Source organism: Pelobates fuscus, chromosome 2, assembly GCF_036172605.1.
Source record: "Pelobates fuscus isolate aPelFus1 chromosome 2, aPelFus1.pri, whole genome shotgun sequence".
NCBI lineage: Eukaryota > Metazoa > Chordata > Amphibia > Anura > Pelobatidae > Pelobates > Pelobates fuscus.
The window spans coordinates 282,505,528-282,528,543 of NC_086318.1; the positions used below are offsets into that span (position 1 = coordinate 282,505,528).

At 42.8% G+C, this 23,016-nt stretch overlaps 1 protein-coding gene across 2 annotated transcripts in view; it reads right to left on the minus strand.

The window, feature by feature from the left end:
- SNX9 (sorting nexin 9) overlaps positions 1 to 9,257 on the minus strand; it is a 456,733-nt gene extending 447,476 nt beyond the window's left edge. For both annotated transcript variants that reach the window (XM_063443408.1, XM_063443407.1), the window contains exon 1: positions 9,128 to 9,257. In XM_063443408.1, coding sequence (XP_063299478.1) covers positions 9,128 to 9,139 — 12 coding nt within the window. In that variant the 5' untranslated portion in view covers positions 9,140 to 9,257. The remainder of the gene's footprint in view (positions 1 to 9,127) is intronic.
- Positions 9,258 to 23,016: the final 13,759 nt, after the last annotated feature.

Genomic DNA, 23,016 nt, shown 5'->3' on the forward strand with positions numbered 1-23,016 from the left:
TAGGTTGAGATCTAGCGGACCGAATTTACACAGACGCCGCTTAGTCTCCCGGTCCCTCCGACCTAGCGAACGTAATATACACCCTAGAACGCTAGTCTAGACAAGACACCGGTGTCCGGCTATATCTTTCAGTAACATGAAAATTCCTCCCCGTCGGCTGAATGCGCACGCGCGGCAAGAGCTGCGCGCGCATTCAGCCGGTCACATAGGAAAGCATTCATAATGCTTTCCTATGGACGCTTGCGTGCTCTCACTGTGATTTTCACAGTGAGAATCACGCAAGCGCCTCTAGCGGCTGTCAGTGAGACAGCCACTAGAGAATTAGGGGGAAGGCTTAACTAATTGATAAACATAGCAGTTTCTCTGAAACTGCTATGTTTATAAAACAATTAGTTAACCCTAGCTGGACCTGGCACCCAGACCACTTCATTAAGCTGAAGTGGTCTGGGTGCCTAGAGTGGTCCTTTAAGTTTAGGTGACATATATATTTTTTTCTATTATATATAAATATATAACAACTTATATATATGAACTACATACGTATACACACTTCGATCCCCTTGTTTTGGGACCAATAACATATGTAGATCTGGTTTCTAATGAACTACATACGTATACACACTTCGATCCCCTTGTTTTGGGACCAATAACATATGTAGATCTGGTTTCTGGCACTGCGAGGGTTAACATTCCCCTTATGCCGAAATGAATCTACCGTCACTCCCCTAGCCCCGCCCACCACTGGAAAAGGGGCCGGCAATTGAGGGTTTAAAAAGTGTCGCCTTCTCTTTAAACGGGTTAGCTCTTGACAAAGGCGCAGGCTAGCGCCGAAACGCGCGTTGAGTTTAACCTTGTACACTATGTACTTACCTTTTTGCTCTCTCTCATAACTTGGGGTTCTGGGTTTGGGGAATCTGATTATTAGGAGTAGTTGCTCGTTTGTTAATAGTAGGATTGTATAGGGGATGTGAACACTGACAGGCTTCTCAGCACTGGGAATTTGCTCCATATCTACTATCCACCCAGGGTAGTGATACAAACTCAGCATACCCGTTTTCGGTAAACTGACCCCTCTGAGAGAATATCCCACTATCTACACTCCTAATATCGCTAATACTAATTATAGGGAGATTGCTGACAGTATATGGAAATTAAGAGACTCAAACTTTCTAGTACGAATGTCCGGCCGGACTTCCTAAACTGCCTCCTCATATAGAGATAGTGTATACAGCAGGGTACTTATGGAATGTGGAGTTAATACTGCTGTCTCCAACTCCTCATTCACTTCTGTATACCATTGACCCTTCTGTATCCCCATTACCTCTCTAAGCTACATAACTATCAGTGTTCCCTTTTTGGCTTAAAGTTATAATTATTGTTGCAAGTTTGTACACGCAACCATATTGAAGGGACTGTTGCTACTTACTCCCCTACCTAGCCTCACTGTATCTTGCTTAGCTTACGATGTATACCAAAACTGTGTTGCCATTAGCGTTTTTTGTTCACTTGAACTTCTGCTACAATGCCCTCAGTTATATAGCGATCATACACTTTGTAACTAGATCGAATTTTTTGCGGATTTACTTCTCTTTTTCACGTTATTGTAAATAGCACTGTTTCTATTTCTTTACTTTATCTTTATGATTAACTTATTTTCTTTACTTTTCTCTACCCCTAAGGGGGTTAAATAAAATGTAATCTATGATTTTATAGTTCTACTTAGGCTCTTTACACTAGCAATCTACGCTCTATACTAGAAGCCGTCCTCACAGGATATAGAGACTATATCTGGGAAGACTGTTCCAGTTTAACCCTCTCCAGTCTCTTCTCTATATAATTACTTCCTTGGGTTATGCCCATATGCCCTTCAACCTATACATTCCTGGTAACTGACCCTTGAGGTCATCTACTTCGACTGTACTATTTTTTTTTTTTTTTTTTTGTCAATCATTTTTTATTGATGTACAGAATCGCATGGGGTACAGAAAGAAGATTGGGATACAGTACAGATTATACATAGCAGGTGTAGTCTAGTACATTGCATATCAACCCCAGTCTCTCATAGATCATATAATGCAATAAACATGTGGAGCTAAAACGCAGCAATATGTCTTAATATTGAGTTCGGCCGATCTCTCGGTTGAGGGATTATTTAGCTGTTCGTTATCCTAGGTTCTTTCTTTTTTCTTTTATGTTCTCCTATGTTAGTGTCTTTCCTTCCCCTGTCCTCCCACTCTCACCTCTCCCCTCTCCCTCTCACTCCCCTCCCATATCCACTCCCCCCTCAGCTCCCTCCTCCTCCATGCCCCCTCTCCCTTCCATAGAAAGTGCCATCCCTGTGGAGTAATGCGTTCATGTGTGGTAGTGACCGAGGCCGTGTGTGCAGGGGTAGATTTTTTCCGTTCAGGCGATTAGTGAGCAGCTTGTGTGTAGGACTAGTGCTCCTCCCCGCGATCTAACCCCTCCCCCCCCCCCTCTTGGGGGGGAGGGGGGGGAGGGGATGCCGCCCCTCCGACCGTTCCGGCAAGAGTGCACCCATGATGAGAGATCTCGCCACGGCCCGAGCGTGCCACAGGTGAGGAGCGTTGTCAGGTGTATGTGGGTGACGACTGGGACGTGTCAAGGCCGTCCCCTGGTGCGTGTCACTACAGGGCTATGTGCGTGTTAGGTCCAGGGCGATTAACCGATAAGTTACTGTCGCTCGTCTCAGTCGTCCATCCCAGGTGTCCCCACCGGGTGCACCCTGTCCCCACCGCACGGATCACATTTTCACGTCTGCTCAGGTCATGAGCTCCCCTCTCGCTCCATATCTCCGTCTCGGCCCCACCGGGCTCCTATCCCTCCAATCGTGGGGGGGGGGGGGCTGGGAAGCGGGGTGGGTGAGCGGGGCCACAGAGGAGGAAGAAGAAAAAAAAAAAAAAGGGGGGGGGGGGGAAAGGAGGAAAAAGAGGAAGAAAAATACGGTGTCTCCCTAGATCTTGACGTCTAGGCGGTCGCCGTCCCTGCGGCCATGTTCTGCCTCTGGGCCATGAAGGTACACCAGGGGAGCCACGTGATGGCGCATTTGTCTCCTGTTCCGTGTAGCGATGCCGTAAGGGATTCCATACTATATATATCTTCTACCCTGGTCATCCACTGTTCCACTGTCGGCGACTCCGTCGAGCGCCATTTAAGTGGGATGAGAGACTTGGCTGCGTTAAGCAGATGTTTGGTGAGGGAGCGTTTATAGGTGGCAATAGGGCGTGTGGTGTGGTGGAGTAACATTGGCAGAGGCTGCAACGGGAGTTCCGGCTCTGCAATGTTCGTGATTTTGGAGTGGATTTGTTTCCAGTACTGCTGAATTTTGGGACACGACCACCAGATGTGGATGTCTGTCCCCCCTTCGGCTCCACATCGCCAGCAGGTGTCTGGGAGCTCGCTATTCATGCGGTGTAGTCTTGCAGGGGTCCTATACCAGTTGACCATAATTTTATAATTAAGCTCCTGGAGTTTTGAGCATACTGTGCCTTGGTGTGCGAGGACATGAATCTTCTCCCACTGTTGCTCCGTTATCGACTGTTCCGTGGCTCGCTCCCAGTCGACTGTACTATTTTACAACTACCTAGCATGTTTATATTCTTGTTTTACTTTTAAAAAAAAAAAAAAGTGTCCATTATTTCTAGAAGTTGACTATCTCAGGCTGTGATACTCATACGTATTGTATAACCCACCTTACTTTTTTCTGTACATCCCAAACCTAAAATCTCAATAAAAGAAAGATTGACACAAAAAAAAGAAGTGTGTATATTTAAAATTAAATATATTAAAATAAAAAAAGGAGTAACCCTTTAACTGCCTTTTTAAGTGTCACATTTTTCTTCAGCTGCTTTAAAACTACACTGTATTATATTAAAGAAGATCCAAACTACCTTTAACCCCTTCCCGACCGGTGACGGAAATTTTCCGTCAACCTTGTCCTTCAGTTAAGGACCGTTGACGGAAAATTTCCGTCATTTACTAAAGTTAACACCAGATCGCCGCAATTGCGGCGATCGCGGGGTTAACGGTGCTCCGGTCTGCCTCTGTATTAGAGGCAGACCGGGAGCACCCGATCGGGCTGCCCCAGCTCATGTGCCCGCTCTGACAGCATGTCAGAGCGAGCACATGTGCTCAATGTACTTACCTTCCGCCTCCCTGCACTTCCGGGTTCTGTGTGAAGTGCAGGGAGACGGATCTTCACTGATCCTGCCCCCTGGTGGAAAAAAAAAATTAAAGTTAAATCCCACCCCCCCTTTCCCCTGTTTTAATAAAATTAACCCCTTCCCTGCCAATTGATCACTGACTACAGTGATCAATTGGCAGGGTATACATTTTAATGTCATCTGATTCTTTTTTTTTTTTTTTTTTTAACCCCTGAAGGTTAATTATTATTTTTTTTAACCCTCAGGGGTTAAATTTATTGTATTAAATTAATTTAAATATTTAGAAATTATATATTTAGCTAGGATGGGTGGAAGTTAGTGGGGAATTGGGGAATTTGGTGTTAGGCTAACTAGGGTTTAACGTTAATTTTTTTTAAATAAGGTAAAAAAAAAAATTTTTTTAACTGTTTTAGTAACATTTAAGTAAAAAAAAAATACCACCTCCTTTACCCAGTCTAAATAAAAATTAACCCCTTCCCTGCCAGTTGATCACTGCCTACAGTGATCAACATACAGATCGCAGTATTATACTGTGATCTAATTTTTTTTAAACCCTGAGGATTAACTTTTATTTTTTTTAACCCTCAGGGGTTCAATTTATTTAATTAATTCATTTAAATATTTTATAATTATATATTTTGCTAGCTGGGGTGGGTGGGAGTTATGGGAAAATGGGGAATTTACTGTTAGTGCTGCTTACTGCTAGTTAGGGGTTAACAGTAAAAGAAAAGTTTAGAAAAAAATGTAAAAGTGTAAAAACATTTAATAAATAAAAAAAAAAGTTTAAAAACGGGTTTTACAAAGTAAAAAAAGTTTTGCAAAGTAAAAAAAGATTTACAAAGTAAAAAACCTACACTTTATACAAGCTAGCGGAAAAATGATCCCACGCTAAGGTTCAAAATATGCCTTTTGAATTACCCTGGGATGTCTTCTTTAAGAAATGGTATGCCTTTATGGAATAATTGGATTATATAGCCTTGTAAAATACTCTAAAATGGGACATGGACACAGCGTAAAAATTCAAAGTTTGAAAAAAACTGGAATGGCTGTGTCTCAAATGTGCCCCTTCAATGTCCACATATACCTGGCAAAGGTACATACGTGGGTATTGCTGTACTCAGCCGACATAGTTGAGCAACATATGAAGTATTATACAGTCGTAGTACACATAAGGTTTGAAAAATATAATGCGCAAACTCACTTTGTGTGTCAAAAAGGCAGAAAAAATGCGTATTACCACTACACTTGGTACAAGCTAGCGGAAAAATGATCCCACGCTAAGGTTCAAAAAATGCCTTTTGAATTGCCCTGGGATGTCTTCTTTAAGAAATAGTATGCCTTTATAGTGTAGTTGTAATATGTAGCCTGCTCAAGTGCTCCAAAGTGGAACACGGACGCATCAAAACCCTCCATGAAAATTCACACTTAAAAACCTTAACTTGTTACGTCTCTTTTACAGCAGTGTAACTTCACAAAATAGTGTCTAGGTCATACATTGGGCATATTGTTTTACTCAGAAGGCTTAGCTGAGCATAATTTGGGGGGTTTGAACTTAGTGGCACATATGAAATGTACAAAATGCCCAGCAAAAATGTAATCCATATGTAAAAAATGCCCAAAATTATATTTTACCACATACTTTGGCATATATTGGTGAAAAAATGGTGGCATGTTAAAGCACAATATGCACCATATGAGATACCCTGAGGCGTCTACTTTTACAAATGGTAGGCCTTTGTGAGGTTTTTTTGAACAGTCAAACTGCTATAATACCCCAAATTGAAGCATAGGCCCATTAAATCCACCTCTCAAAATTCTACTGTAAATGTTGAAACGGACAGGTCTCCTATATGGCACTGTAGCTTCCCGAAATAGTGCCAAAGACATACAATGGGGGTACCGTTGTACTCAGCAGAAGTAACTGAACACATAATAAAACCTTGTACAGGAATAGCACACACCAACTTTACAAAATACACATGAGAAGTTCTTTGTTATAAGTTTGTGTGCCAAAACCCCCAAAATACTAAATTTTACTCCAATATTTAGCAGAGATTGGCGGTGAAATGGCTACTTAGAAAGTGTCAAAACAACCTTAGGTAAATAGCCTGTGGTGTCTACTATATATAAATATATACTTTTGTGTGTCAATTTTGTTTTTTTTTATGGCTATTAAGCTTACAAGACAAACATACCAAATTCTAAAATCGCTCCATATTAAAAGTTTATTTTACTCCTTGTGCTTTGTGACCTATAACTAACAAAAAAAACTTAAAATCCCAGACACATTATATATTCTGTAAATGAGAACAACTAAATGAATTTATTTTTAATTACTTTCTTTAACCTGCACTAATTAGGCACACATTATTATTGCAAAAACTGTACAAAAAACACAAAATGTTTCCTTTTTTTTTGCATTTTTCTTAATAATAAATAAGCATTTATATATATCATATATATACATCAAATTAAAGCCCTTTCTGTCCTCTAAAAAAACAGTAAATAATATACGTCGGTGCAATAAACGAGAGAGATGCAAATTGAAGTTGAACGCATACAGCAAGAAAATGCAAAAATTGCTTGTGTCATTAAGCGTAAGACAAGCTTCTGAAGCTGTGTCCTTAAGGGGTTAATAGACACTCCACTACCCAAATAAAATAAAAAATACTATTTAATAGACCTACCCCTAATTACAAACATGTTTTGTCGTTGGGGATACATCTAAAAACAGCCTGCAAAAGCCAAGTAAAAAACAAACAAACATTAAATATATATATTTCGATATTTCGTGATGCTCAGGTAGTTGTAGACTAGTAGAAGAAACAGTATGTCAAGAGAGATACCTTCAATTGTATGCAGTTTCTTCTAATAAAGTCTGTAGCACTCACTAAAGTCTGCCACTAACTATAACCTTTTATATGGCAAAATTCAAAATACAGTTGGGAGGCCAAACAATATACACAGATGCAAAACCTGACTGGTTTTATAAATAAAACTATACCTCACACGCTGGCTCAGCTTTAAGGGAAAGATAGGGCGCACACGTCTGGCATGCCAAGCTCAGATATCATTCGTTTACTAAATAATACATTTAATAAGAATAAAAATGCATAGCAGCAAACAGTGAGAATGAAGTTACAGTTTAGTGCTCAGTAGGAAAGTATGAGACATTCTTTCCATTGAAAGCACTGACTAGAAATTATGTTTTTTCCAGCATATTAAAAGGCCATTTTCTATATAACAGAGACTGAGCACTTAATATCGAATATATCAAATTGCAGTTAAATATGCACTTAAAAAAAAAAAAAATCTATTAACAAATAAGATTTGGCACTGACATTAGCAATATTACATTATAATAAAACCAACTGCTTTTGGACGTCTAACACTGTAAAACAGACTAGTTTTTCACATGACAGTCAAATGTAAACTGTAAAAGGTTTACTTGGCAAAGAGTGATATAGAGTTCCCTCTTAAAATTACATATTAAAAATACAGTTTACATCGAACTAATACGGTGATAACAGGGAAGAGAATGTTGACAAATATACGTGAGTCTTCTTCCTGTAGTGTGACACTTGATCAATGGTTTTAAAAGTTTTTGTCTGAAGCTCAATTGCCCATTTATGAAATTTAATTCATATTAAATTAATAAACACTTTAATAAACCTTTACTATTGTCAGAAAAAAACGATTGCACTTTAAGGCAGTGCTGCGACAGTACACCCCTAGTTATGGTCAGTTTCTGAATATAATGTACATGTTTTTAGCAATGGGAACCCATTTCTGGGGTCTTCACTGAAGGTTAAAAAACATTCCACCAGGCAGTCTTAAATGAGAATCGTTTCATATAACAAGTGAAACCTCCAGTGATCTTTGTACCCTACATTTATTCCAGCCCATTTGCTCACAAACAACTAGGCCTAGTTGACAAAGGACCAGCCCATCAGCTCTGTGGATGCAGTTTGGCAATAAATGTACTTCACAAATTTCTTTAATCTATTAATGAAGAGAGGTTAGGTATATCCCGTTATCAGTCAGCAGGTAAAGTGCTGCTTACTTTAGAGAAAAAGCTATATTGCACCCTACTGACAGTGAGAATATACAGTATCAAAGTCGCTCTGTAATGATCACATGCTTATGACAACATATACAAAGTCTGAATCATGGGCAGAACTTTTTACAGTGATATTGGGGTCGTGAGATCAGCTAATGAATAAAAAGCATCTATACACATAAAATACACGTCTTTGCCGTCTTTATGTGGGACAGACGGTAAGAACCCTCTTAGTTTGGGGAACGGAAGGGAAGTTCTAGTCAGATGCGAACTTGGCAAATTGCATAATGCAGTCCTTAAATCAGGCACCTCAAACTCCGCCCTTCCACATTGCTTAACTACAACTACCATTATTTTCTGACAATCTAATGCATTCAAAGAATATTAGGAGTTGTAGGCTATCACTTCACAATATCCATTCATTGAAGTGACCAATAGCTACTGCTCAGCACACAGGGATCATTCTGCAGTGCGGTCATGCACCCTTCCACGAATATACTCACATTCCTCACAGAACTCTGAAATGGAACTCCTAACACATGCCTTGTAATTACTAATCGGTCACTTCTACAACATCCTGCCAGGGAAACCATAACTACAGACTGCCCTCTGATTGCCTTGCCCCAGTCACCCTCAGCCAACCGCAGTCACCCTGCCTTTACAGCTATGCTTTCCGCGCCGTATTAAACAAATTACAGATTTATTTCTGTTTATGTAAAGTGTCTGTCTCAGACTTTCCCTGAATATCTCTTCACTCCCCTTGATCGCACGCAGGGTCTCCTCCTCCTCCTGGGCCCTTTCATGGGTCTCCATCTCCCCCACATACAGGACTCGCGGCCCGACACTCCTAAAATACCCGGATGCCCACAACCCCAAACCCCCTTACCTTGGCTGCCATGATATGACCCTGCTGATCACTTGCACACTGCACACCCGGAGACACACATAGAGGGAAGCTAATCTACCACCTCTTCCTGTTCCAGCCTCTCTTTTCCTCTGTGTGGGTGGGTGGGTGTGTGTGTTTGTATATGTATAAAACACAGACAGCCTTCAGGCCTGCTTACTCCCTCTATCTACCGAGAGCAATATGACTGGCTCTTCATAGCAACTCAGGAAAACATGTAACCCCTTCAGTGCTTCTCAAAGTAGTTCAAAATGCGTCGCCTGTAAAGTATTGTTTAATTTAATTAAATACATTAAATTAGTTTAAGTAATGAGCCAGTTGTATAAGTTGTGATCAAAACAAAACGTAAACAAAAACTGGAATTTGCACTATATATCTGTTCAACTGTAATTCACCTCTTTAATATTAAGTGCACCCACACTTATCATATATCATTTTGTTCAGCACAAAAGCACATGAACTATTCATATATACAACATAATTTATTATAAATAAAATCTAAAAAAGTGTGAGAAATTAAGAATTTTTTTCAAAATGTTTTAGTTCTGCATGGCATTTTAACTGTAAATGTCATAATACTGTTAGTTTTTACTGCAATAAAACGCACATATTTGTGTTCAGCAATGTCTCACGAGTACAACAGTACCCCCCATGTACAGGTTTTATGGTGTTGTGGAAAGTTGCAGGGTAAAATATAGCACAGTTCATTTCTTTTTTTTTTTTTTTTTTTAAGTTTATACACATTGAAATTTGCCAGACTGGTTATGTTGCCTTTCACACTGCATCATAGCCCAGAAATTAGAATTACCACCTGTGGCAGACCGCCTAGTACCCCAACTGGGTACCTCCGCCAATTGCGCTTCCTAGTTATCCCTGAGATACTATAAGCACTCCATCTTTGGCCAGTGTCTGTGACTAAGTGGCTACTAAAAAAGACTGGACAGCCTAGGGCAGCACAAAACCAGGATACACCACTGATATATATACTAAAAACCAAAAAGCCTTGCACTCCTACCAAAGCAGAGTTATAACCCGGTGCTTGATTGCACAATAAACATTAAGCCAAAAAGAAATCAGCACTCCCAGGATTTTCAAATAAGCAAAAAAAATACTTTACTCCGTAGTCAACGTTTCAGCACCTCTTGTGTGCTTTCATCAGGACAGCATACAAAATATAAATGAACATTACAATGCTTAAATAAGAACATCAATCAAATTAGAACTCACATTTCAGGTGTGTTGCTAGCTAATTTTCAACTGTTTCCCGCCTCTGGTCAGAAGACGCCGGGGAGCATCTCCTTCCGGCTTGCGCTCGCGCTATCACGTGATTTGAATGACATCATCACGTTTTTCGTCACTATGGAGATCGAGACGCCGTTCGCGTCTAACGATCTGCTCTTCAGTTACTTCCTGATAGACCGCGTTTCCCATCACTATGGGAACGCTCAGCGCGTGCGCACTTGGCTCACTATTCTGATATTTGGGTGCACACTCGTAATGGTACGAGCAGATTTTTGCTGATAAAAAATGGAAAAAAATAGGAAAAATGGAAAGAGACCTGTACATATTCAACTTCCTCTACTTTACCAAGTGATATATACATATTAAAGTGAAGAATAATCAAAAGGAATATAATCAATCTGAAGGTTGCTATTGCTCAGCAAGCTGAGGGGGATTACTTAGTGCAATTCCTATATAGTGAAACATCCCAATGTGAATATCCATAATCTCCTATAGAATTCAGAGTGGCTCACTGCTGAAGTGCGAAAAAAATGCCTTCCAAAAAATTATCACTAGAGTGAAGTGACCGGCAGGGAAAGGACAAACCTGCTCAATATATGAATATGATACCGTGTATACTGGGCATCCTTGCGGATGTATCCTAAGTATTATCAAAATCAGAATATCAATAATCCGCCCATACCTCTATTTGTATATGTGCTTCCATTAGTCATAAAGTGCAAAGTGCAAATAAGTGAAAAAATAATATCAATACATTTAAAGTGATAAGTGCCCAAAAACCAAACAGCAACTAGCAGCTCAGCAGCCCAAGTAAGATAAGATCCCGCCTACCCTATAGAGCTCAATGAGGAAAGTCCCAGTCTAAGAGGCAAGAAAACTAACACATCCCATAGATGTATCTATTGTAAGACCCATAATAGAGAGGATCGCTGTATAGTATAGCAACTAAGCACCTGAATAGAAGGTCCCAATCGGAAAGATAAAGTGTACGTGATTTTAAACACTAAATAACAGCTAATGTGAGTTAAAAATAGAGATGAATTTTAATCATTATAAAGAGGGGCTGGCACTCTTACACAAAGGGTACCATAACCAGTTCCATACTGCACCCTAATACAACTTATTGCACCCCTTCTCTTTTAAATCTATCATAAAAAAGCAATAAACGACAATTTTTCATTTAGTTCGTGTGGGGCTAGAGTTCCCAATTTTTTGATCCACCATGTTTCTCTTTGTAATAAACGTTCCTGTCTATTACCACCTCTCCTTGAAACAGGAACATGGTCTATGGCCACACATTTCAATGTTGTAAGGGGGTGCCCATTTTCCAAGAAATGGCGTGCGACTGGTTTGTCAGTCTTGTTGTCCCTATAGGCCAGTCTAATGCTGGACCTATGTCCCCTAATCCTCTCGCAGAGGGCAGTCTCGGTCTTCCCAACATAATTGAGTCCGCACGGGCAGGAAGGTTTGTAAATCACAAAGTCCGTCCGACAGGTGATTCTATGTTGGATTTTAAAAGTCTGTCCCGTATGTGGATGATTGAAAGTCTTACAGGGAATCAAATGGCCACAAGTTACGCATCCTAGACATCTTATGCATCCATTATTGCTCGTATTTTTATTCGCTGGCAGATAGCTCCGGATTGGATCGGTCTGAACTAGAAGGTCCCTCAGGCTTTTGTTATTTTTATATGAAAACAGTGGTTTGCTTCGTAAGCTCTCAGGGAGACTTTTGTCATTCTCCATGACATGCCAATTCTTATTAATCTCTCGACAAATGTTGGTAGTAGATGCATTATACGTCATTGGAAAAGGAATTCGAGCTTTCTTGTCCCGAGTCATTGTCACACCCTCAGCCATATGATCCCTGGCTTTCCTGAGTGCTTTATCCAGTATGGCTCGTGTGTAGCCTCTCTGTGCAAATTTATTGTACATTTGTTGCATTTGTTCCTCACACCGGATAATGTTCGAATTGTTTCTTATGACCCTTAGGAACTGGGAGAATGGCAGTGAATCCTTAACATGTTTAGGGTGGGCACTTTCATAGTGAAGCAGAGTGTTGCGGTCAGTTGGTTTGGTATACAATTGGAATTCTATTTTCCCTTGTTCCAATGATATCTCTAAATCCAAGAATTGTATCTTTTGGTCATGAATATGTGATGTTACTTGGATGGGAGTATCTGACTCATTTATCTCTTTCACTAACTCTTGTGCTTCCTCTATGGTGCCCCTCCATAATATCAGTATATCATCTATATACCGGAAGTATTTCAGTATGAGCATTGAGTGTCTTTTAAAGATGTGTTCTTTCTTAAACTGATACATATATGAATTAGCATACATGGGGGCCATTGCCGCCCCCATGGATGTTCCTGCTTTCTGTAGGTACCACTTGGTTTCAAACCTGAAATAATTATTCTTAAGGGCTAGAGATAGCAATTCGAGCGTATACTCAATGGGGGGTCCTTGATAGTGTTCCGTTTCTGAGAGCAGTTCTCGCATCGCTTCTATACTCCCTTCATGTGGAATTACCGTGTATAAGCTTGAAACATCTAAAGTGATGAAAATAGTCGATTTTTCAATATGTTCCAATTTCTTAAGCTCCTCTATTAACTGTGCCGTGTCTTTCAAGCAAGTTGGAATTGCATTAACTGGTGATTTAAATACAAAATCCAGGTATTTTGCGATCGGCTCCAGGATTCCGTCCACTGCTGAGACAATCGGTCGTCCGGGTGGCTTTAAGGCATCCTTGTGAATTTTCGGGAGCGTGTACAAAATGGGGGTACGTGGATTGCTTTTATTCAGAAATTGGAACAATTGTACATCAATAAACCCTGCCGTCAGCCCAAATGTAAGGGTTTCTTGTATTTTCTGTGCTATGCTCGCAGTTGGATCCCCCTTGAGGATTTGATAGGTGTTCTCATCTTCCAACTGTCTAAATATTTCCGATGCATAGTCCCTGTAGTTCTGAATCACAATTCCCCCTCCTTTGTCTGCCGGTCGTATCGTTATGGTTGCGTCTTGTGATAATTTCTGTACCGTATCTCTCTGTTCTTTAGAAAGATTGGAATGTCTTAAATGTTTCTTAGATAGGATTTCCTCTGTCTTTGCTTTAGCTGTTGTTAAGAAAGTCTTAATTGTAGAATGACACAAGGGTGGATCAAACTTACTAGGATTTTTAAATCTGTGTCCTTGTTGTATTTGATTCGATGGTTGGTCCTTCTGTGTTTTATTAAAAAAGTCTTTCAATCTAAGACTTCTTCCAAATTTGAAAAATTCCACATCCCATTGGAAACTGTTGGCTCTCGTAGTGGGGATAAATGAAAGACCCTTATTCAGAATGTTAATTTCCCCTAATGACAGTTCCCTGTCCGATAGGTTGAAAACGGGTATCATTTCTGGAGGGGAGGTCTGTCCCTGAGACCAGTGGGGATGCCCCCTCTGGCCTCTCCTTGTGACTTGTCTCCTTCGTTTCTCCGGCTGCTTCTTGTGATCTTGCGTAGCGGGGTAGCATCCGTTGATTCGCTCACCCCTAAAAAAGTGACTGATCTCTGTGTGGTTGTACCCTCGTTTTCAGAGGCGGATTCTCCCGACGTTACGTCTATGGTAGAGATATTGGGCTTCATTATTTTCTTACGGAAGCGCCTTCGTCTTTGTCTTTGATCGCCTGTTAGCCATCTGTATACTAGATTTTCACTGTAGTCCAGTCGTACTCGTTCCATCTTTTGTCGCTTAAATTTGACTAATTGGTTTTTATATTTTAAAACCTCCTCACTCTGTTTTAGTTGTTGCGCGATGGACTCCTGTGAGTTAAGTTTGACTGCATATTCTCCTTCTACTTGCTGTATCTTCATTCTGATGTCTTGTAGGTCCTCCTTGACATCCTGGATAATGACTAGCATTAAGTCCATAGAGCATTTGTTCAGGATTTCCAGTCCAGTTTTTCCTCACTTTAGGTTTCATTCTTCCTATTGTTGGTGTGTTCTGTACTCTAAAGCCCCTCGGGATCTGCTTGGCTTTATGGTAATCAGATAGGAAAAGACCATGGAGGTCCAGATCAACTTCTCGCTTTTTCAGCTTCAATAATTTAAAGTATAGGTCTTTGGAGGTGATGGTAGATGGTAGTTACAGGCTTGTTGTATCCCATAGAATTTGCTGGGCTTGTTCCTCCGTGAACTGTAGGGTTTCCATATGTGGAGTGTTTTCTTCTGTTATTGCCCCATGTTCCTCCATCTTATTTCTCAAAACGGGAAATATTCACTTTTTCTGTACAGAGAAAATCCCTTTGAAGAAATGGGTCAGTTTCTTATAGTCTCCAAGGTATTCAAGTGGTGTGGGTTTTCAAAAAAATTTTTTAAAATATAAACCTTTATTCAAAAAAATTCTTTAAAAAAAGTATTAAAGTGTTTGGTTTTTGGGCACTTATCACTTTAAATGTATTGATATTATTTTTTCTCTTATTTGCACTTTGCACTTTATGACTAATGGAAGCACATATACAAATAGAGGTATGGGCGGATTATTGATATTCTGATTTTGATAATACTTAGGATACATCCGCAAGGATGCCCAGTATACACGGTATCATATTCATATATTGAGCAGGTTTGTCCTTTCCCTGCCGGTCACTTCACTCTAGTGATAATTTTTTGGAAGGCATTTTTTTCGCACTTCAGCAGTGAGCCACTCTGAATTCTATAGGAGATTATGGATATTCACATTGGGATGTTTCACTATATAGGAATTGCACTAAGTAATCCCCCTCAGCTTGCTGAGCAATAGCAACCTTCAGATTGATTATATTCCTTTTGATTATTCTTCACTTTAATATGTATATATCACTTGGTAAAGTAGAGGAAGTTGAATATGTACAGGTCTCTTTCCATTTTTCCTATTTTTTTCCATTTTTTATCAGCAAAAATCTGCTCGTACCATTACGAGTGTGCACCCAAATATCAGAATAGTGAGCCAAGTGCGCACGCGCTGAGCGTTCCCATAGTGATGGGAAACGCGGTCTATCAGGAAGTAACTGAAGAGCAGATCGTTAGACGCGAACGGCGTCTCGATCTCCATAGTAACGAAAAACGTGATGATGTCATTCAAATCACGTGATAGCGCGAGCGCAAGCCGGAAGGAGATGCTCCCCGGTGTCTTCTGACCAGAGGCGGGAAACAGTTGAAAATTAGCTAGCAACACACCTGAAATGTGAGTTCTAATTTGATTGATGTTCTTATTTAAGCATTGTAATGTTCATTTATATTTTGTATGCTGTCCTGATGAAAGCACACAAGAGGTGCTGAAACGTTGACTACGGAGTAAAGTATTTTTTTTGCTTATTTGAAAATCCTGGGAGTGCTGATTTCTTTTTGGCTTAATATATACATATATATATATATTGTTGTGGACAGAATCTTAACTCTAAATTCTTGTAAAATTCCTATTTACTCTGCATAACTATAATCAGTATTATTCATAAGTTACCTAAAATGGCCGCTAGGGAGTTACCCCTCCCATCGACTAACCACCTCAATTAACAAGATGGCGCTGGAATGTGGAGGAGGATCTCATGATGATAGCGACATCACACCTGGCAGGATGTACATTAGATGAACCACTTAACACCTAACCAATTATTGATGTATTTTCTTCTGTTATCTATAATTATGCATATGATGTATTACTACTTTATAAGGGGCCTACCAGCCCCCGGAATAAACATTCCTGACTTTTTCATTAACCTAGAAACTTGTGTCTTGTGTGAATTACTCAGGAAGCGTGCACGCACTATCTAATTGATTTGGAACTGGGCAGATACACAAATTTATCAAACCTTTGTTTTGATCCAAGACAAATTTGGCGCCCAATGTGTGGCATCGCGGCTTCGCCGGACCGGAGATTGATCACCTCCTACGGTAGATATACGGTAATTACCTATATTTTCCTGTATCCTGTATTGTGTCGGTCTATCTCCGGGTCCATTCCGCCCTCCAGAAGGCAACAGAGACAGGTAAGAGTTCTTGCCCGGTGCCTCCTTATAAGAACCTGTTGATTGTCTATCTGCCTCCTGAGTGTGAGTTCTGAGTGTGGAAGAGTTTGTTTTACTTATTCAGTCAGATTTATTGCATTATTTTGATTTTATTGTTTAGCTTAACTGCCTACGGGGCAGGGAATTGCATCCGCCTGAAAAGTGCTGGGAATTTTTGTTGTTCTGTTCAGAGAGGAACAGGGTTTTGTTGATTAGCGTTCTTATGTTTGCTCCATTGTTTTTTTTCATTGTATTGTGGGATTGTAGTGTGTGTGTTTTGCTTGCTTCAGTGAGCATTGTGTGGTTTGTACTTGACTCAAGACTTTGTGCACATATCTACATCTGTGATTCTTGTTAATGTTATTAGCATTTCCACCTTCACCTTCTCTCTCATCCTTTTTCTCTACGGTATCTTTGATCCAGAGCAGTGTTAGTCACCCACTACTCGCCTCGCTCCAATCCGTGACCACCATCTCGGGTGGGCGGATTCTGTGATTCGTCTACGTTTGGGGAAGACGCACGTAGATTCATTTCTCGTGGCAGTTGAGCACTGTAGACACTCTTTTTCCTGTTTTCAACCCTCTATCTCTCTTTGAAGGGATACCTGGTATATTGAGAATGGGACAGGAACACACTGAACCCCTGAAAGGGTACTTAGCTTGTGATTTGGTAAAGGAAAGGGCTGGTAAGGAGGCTACGCTTAAGGTGAAAAAGATCTCTAAGATCTGTGGTGTTTCAATGTCTCCCAGTGTCCATTTACAGCCTGAGTTTTAGAGGAAGTTGTTGAAGGATAAGGAGGGATTGCTACTCGATAACGGGTTGACTAAGGCCGCAGAGGCTTGGTATCGTGTGGCAAGAGGCCGTAAACGAGAAGGTTGGTTTGAGGAGGAATTGGAATTTGCTGGACAGAAAGTTTTTGTGTATTATGAAAATGTTTGTACTGATGATTCAACTCCCGATGTTCCTTATCCACCGCCCTGTGATGGCGTCCGACATAACGATGAGAGTAAACCCACCCCCACGTCCACTGCCCAACACGCCCTCTCACATACTCTAACACCGCCCCCTCAACGCTGCCCACCCCGTTGTATCCTGTCCTTGGAGTTGATAGCTCGTTGAGGGGGCGGGGTCAGGTCCCCGTTCCCCCTTCCACCCCAGTTCAACTTCCCGCCTCAGTCTCTGCTACACTTCCCGTACCCGCCCCTGTTTTGCCTTTTGTTCCCGTTTCCACTCCTCCTATTTCCGTCCCCGCCCTTCCTCCTGTCACACCCTCCATACCCGCCTCCGCTCCTCCTCCTTCCATTCCCGCCCCTGCCCCACCTCCAGCCATCACTCTCTCCATTCCCTCCCCCGACCTACCTTTCTGCGTCATTCCCCTTGTCCCTACCCCTGCTCCTTCCCTCCCAGTCACCCAGTCTGTTCCCTCCCCATATCCATCTCCCGCCCGTCTCCTCTGACGTATCGCCCTTTGCTCCCGCCCCTTCCGCCTATGTTTCCCCTGATGTTCCATCTCCCATCATGGTCGTCACTTCCCCTCCCAGCATCCTTCCTACCGCTTCCTCTTCCGTCCCAGCCCCCATCATGGCTGCCCCCAGCTATCCCATCATGACGGTTGGTTCGGCCGACTCTGTCGTGTCGGACCCACACCAGCTTGCTTCCCCCGCAGCCTCAGGCTACCACATCCCAACTGGCTAAAGTCCAAATTGCCCCTGCTGGTTCTCCTGATTCTGGCACCCCAGCGGCACAAGCCCCAAATTCACCAGGTGTACCCAGTTATCATGGATTACCGCTCCCCACTCCCTTGGATAACAGTCAGGGGTTGGGTTCACCATGAGCCCCTAACAATACCCCCCAGCTTCCCCAACCGCTCCCTGCCCCAACAAGTCATCTTGGCGCCCCACCAGATGGAGCCCCTCTGATGTATGTTACCTTCAACCCATTCCAAGCAGAAACTCTAGTAACGTCCCTCCCAGACCCAGAGAAGCAGCCCATGCCCTTCTTCCGTAGGATTGCCCAGATTCGTAAGACATATTCAGCTACCTGGCGTGATTTATCTAGCCTCTGTGAAATCAAAGCCGGTGATGCATATTGGCCTATTATGGAAAGAAGCTTTGATGATGCTTGTCTCCTTACTGATACTGATTTCCAGTCGGGCATAACATTCTGTGAACAACTTCGTGTTTGGGCACAGGATAAACTGGCTGACCAAGCAACTTGCATTAATGATATTGTTCAGGATAAAATTGAGTCTGTGGAAAAATATCACTCGAGATTAACACAGACTTTCTATGATTTGGGTTTCAGCATTTACAATAAAGCACATACCCAGATGCTGTCAGCTGCCTTTGTTGCAGTCTTAAAGGAAGCAGTCAGAAAGGGCCTAACCCTATCACGCCCAGAATATAGGATTATACCCCTGGACACTCTCCTTCTAGTTGCTAAAGGTCTGGAGTCAGCATTATTACCTCAGGCTAAAAAAGGTACCCTGATGTTTTCCTTTCATAATCCTGCTATCAGACCTGCCCCAGCTCCCCCGGGGTTTCCAGTGCCTTCACCACAGAGATACCCTATGTCCTAGGCTCCAAGATCCCAAACCAGGGCCTGTTATAACTGTGGCCAGGCTGACCATTTTTGTAAGGATTGTCCACACCCTAGAGTGTATAGGCCGCAACGACAGGCCATAAGAACTCCTAATCCTGGGGCAGCCTATCCTATGTACGCCCAGCCCTCTGCAGCGACCCAAGCCCAGCCTCAGGCTGCCTACCCTCCTCAGACTGTTTATCCGCCCGTTGACAGTCAGCCTGGACCCCATGATTACACTGATTTTCTCTCTGATGGCTATGATGTTGCTGGCTATCAGCAACCTAATCGCCCCGCACCCAACACTCATCGTCCTGTGCGTCTTGCACACCAAGAAGGCTACTCCGCGCCTGCAGCCCCCACTCGCCACTACACCAGCCCAGACCAGGCCCATCTAGATCTTTTACAATAGGTAACTGGCAAACCTGTGTCCAACGCCCCTGTCATGGCTGTGTCTACAGGGGATAAAGGGGGGCCTCTAGCTACCGTGGTCCTACCCATTGAGGGTCATCCAACTACTTTCCTAGTTGACACAGGCGCTGCCCGCAGTATTCTCAGAGAACAAGACCTGCCTGACTCTTCTTTCTATCTGACATTGATGTCTCATGTGTTGGTGTTGATGGTACCCCTAGTAATAACCCACTAACCAAACTCTTAAGGGTGGGTTCTGACATCCTCACACGTTTTGTTGTTTCTTCTACCTGCCCCATTAACCTGTTAGGTGCCGATGTTCTCTCCCGTTTGCAAGCCTCTATTTCGTTCACGTCAGATATCCAGGTTCAGTTACTAACACCCCTCTCACTCAAAGACACTTCAGATCTCTGTTCCTTACCACTTCTGCTCCATTTAGAGGACACACACCCCGGAGATGCAAGGGTCACAAAATTCCCCAGTGCCCTGCATAGGGTCCCAGCCAAGCTTTGGTCCACAGGACCAGATGATATTGGACGCCTACAAGTACCCCCTGTGGTTGTTCAGCTGATGGAGGGAGCAGACCTACCACAAAGGCCGCAATACCCCCTGAAGCTTGCTCTGGCCCTTGCCATCTCCAAGCAAGTTGAAAGCCTACTAGCAAACGGTGCTCTAGTGCAGTGTGTATCAAAATGTAACACCCCTCTGTTTCCAGTGAAAAACAAAACTGAAAAAGGTGAACCAGACCAATACTGTATGGTTCAAGACCTCCGTGCCGTCAATGATGTCACAGTCAGGGATACAGCCATCATGCCTAATCCTATACATACAATGGGTGGAATGTTGTGGTTCAGGATTAGATACAATGATATTGAGGTCGATGAAGTAACTGTGGAGATATGAACGTACAGATACCTAGTGCAATATTGTACTGTAAAATAAAACTTCAACATACAGTGTATAGTTCAATACTCACAAGGAGGGAGCCAATTGGAAATGGCTCAGTCCTGACGCCTGTGGGATAGTTAGAAGGGATCCCACTCCCTTCCAAAGTGCAGGTGCTTTTCTGTGTCTTTAAAAAAGGAATGTCCACGCCAATGTGAAATTGGGGACTAAGTCCTTTTATTGGTAAGTTAAAAGTGGATATACAGCACAGCAAAGTGCAAATGAAATAAAAGCAAAACAAAAACAAAATTGATAAAATCACTGAAATAGTGCTGTAGTAAATAAGTCCACTGTGGGGTAAAAGAAATTACTTGCAAAACGCGTTTCGCCCAAGTCCTGGGCTTCCTCAGTTGCTCATGCCTAATCCGCATGCACTCCGATCACAGGTCCCTTCTACAGCAAGATTCTTCACTGTGATTGACTTGGCAAATGCTTTTTTCAGTGTGCCTCTGGACCCCTCATGCCAATATCTGTTCGCCTTCACACATGACCGTCAGCAATATACATGGACTGTAATGCCTCAAGGTGCCCAAAATGCGCCCACTCAATTTGCTAAGGCTATGTCTACTGTATTGGAACCATGGCAGAACTCCCACCCAGAGGAGGTCTTCCTCCAGTATGTTGACGATTTGCTCCTCTGTGCTGAACAACTCTCAGAAGACTCTGTTTCCTAGCCGAACAAGGCTGCAAGGCCTCCAACAAGAAGCTACAATGGTGCCGGCCCTCTGTGGTCTTCTTGGGACATTGTCTTTCCCATGGCACCCGTCACCTAACCAGAGAAAGAGTCTGAGGCATTACTGCCATTTGCCCTCTTTCCGCTCCACAGGCTTTGCATGCCTTCCTAGGCCTCATCACCTATTGCAGGGCCTGGATCCCTGAAGCCTCTCAACTCCTGCAACCTCTCTATGATGACTTGAAGATTGAACCATTCACCTTATCCCCAGAATCCCGTACCTGCTTCTATGCACTCCAGAGAGCCACTTCCTCTGCTCCTGCTCTGGGCCTTCCTAACTATCAGAAGCCCTTCAAACTATTTGTCTCAGAAAGAACCCCATGGCTCCCGCCAGCGTCCCATTGGTTACTTCTCCTGCAAATTGGACCCTGTGGCTCGGGGTGGACCATCCTGTCTTTGAGCTGTATTCGCTGCAAGTGCACTCCTGTGACCAGGGCACATCACTGACCAAGGAAATCTGGACGGCACTGGGGGTAACCCTTGCATTCCACACACCCTATCATCCACAGAGTAGTGGTATGGTAGAACGCATGAATGGCACCCTGAAAGCCAGAATGCTTAAGATGGCCCAAGAAACTAACCTACCCTGGCCAGAAAGTCTTCCCATAGCACGGTTTAGTGTGAGGTACACACCAAGGGGGAAATGTTGCTTGTCTCCGTATGAGATTCTGTTCGGTTCAGCTCCTAGGCTAGGCTGTTACTTTCCCCAACACCTTCAGATTCACTCAAATGCAATGGTAGACTACATAACTGCGTGTTTTCAGGTGAAAACAGGTGTTTTCTTCTAATCCAGATCCAGAATCTGATACAAGCGCCCATAAGTTGCTCCCAGGTGATTGGGTTCTGGTAAAGAAATTCCTGAAAAAACACACTCTTGAGCCAAGGTTCGATGGTCCATTCCAAGTCCTTCTAACTACATCTACCTCAGTAAAGCTAGCTGGGAAGTATACCTGGATACATGCTTCGCATTGTAAGAAAGTTCCAGCTCCAGAAGAAGCAGTTCCTATTACACCATGAGTTTTCTGCACCTTTTCCTGTTGCTGGGCCTGATAGAGGCCCAACAAGTTGCAATTACCAAAGATAATCAAGTTTATATGTTAAGACACTCACAGCTTAAATGGATGAAACCGCCGTTTAGCCGATATTCCCCCTTTCCAGAGACACAGGATCTATACAGCAGACCGCCAAACTCCCGAACGGAGTGCAAGGGAATGCGGTAAATCCACGAACACAAAATCAGCCGAACTCCTTCCACGGCTAAAACAGGCGAAATAAATCCTTCCAAGTAGCAATCCCCCCAAACACGAGACCAAGCTCCGTCTTGAGGGTAAAACAGGAATCTGTTTAATGAGGGCTATCGGTAGTTTCAGTGGTGTTTGGTAGGTAAAGTGTCCGTTTATAGATCCATGAGATCTTCGTCGAACACCGCTGGTCTTTCGCGTGTTTAAAATGGCCGCCGCCTCATGGTCGGCATACGAACGACGACCACCCTGCATACGGTTAGAATGAAGAGGTGTCTGCGGTTAACCACAACATTCTAATTGGGGCCAAGAGGTTAACCAGCAGCACACTTCTCTCCTGGGTGGCCGTCCATTCGGTAGTTTTGTTCGATATAATTCTGTAACAAACGAACAGGGGCATACGGACAGGCAATTCCACAAAGGGAGGCAAAACAGACGAACCAGCAATACCAGTTTACACAGATGGATCTGGCACACGGCTCCCTCCTTGTGGAACACTCCCTTTGGCGGGTCAACTTAGGGATGACCGGACTAGGAGGTGGTAGGGATGTCAGTTTGCTGGGACAATCCATCAGCATTCCCGTTCTGCTTACCGGGTCGGTAGCTGATAGTGAAGTTATAAGGTTGTAGGGCTAAACTCCACCGCAGCAGTCTACCATTGTCTCTTCAGACCCGGTTAAGCCAGACAAGGGGAT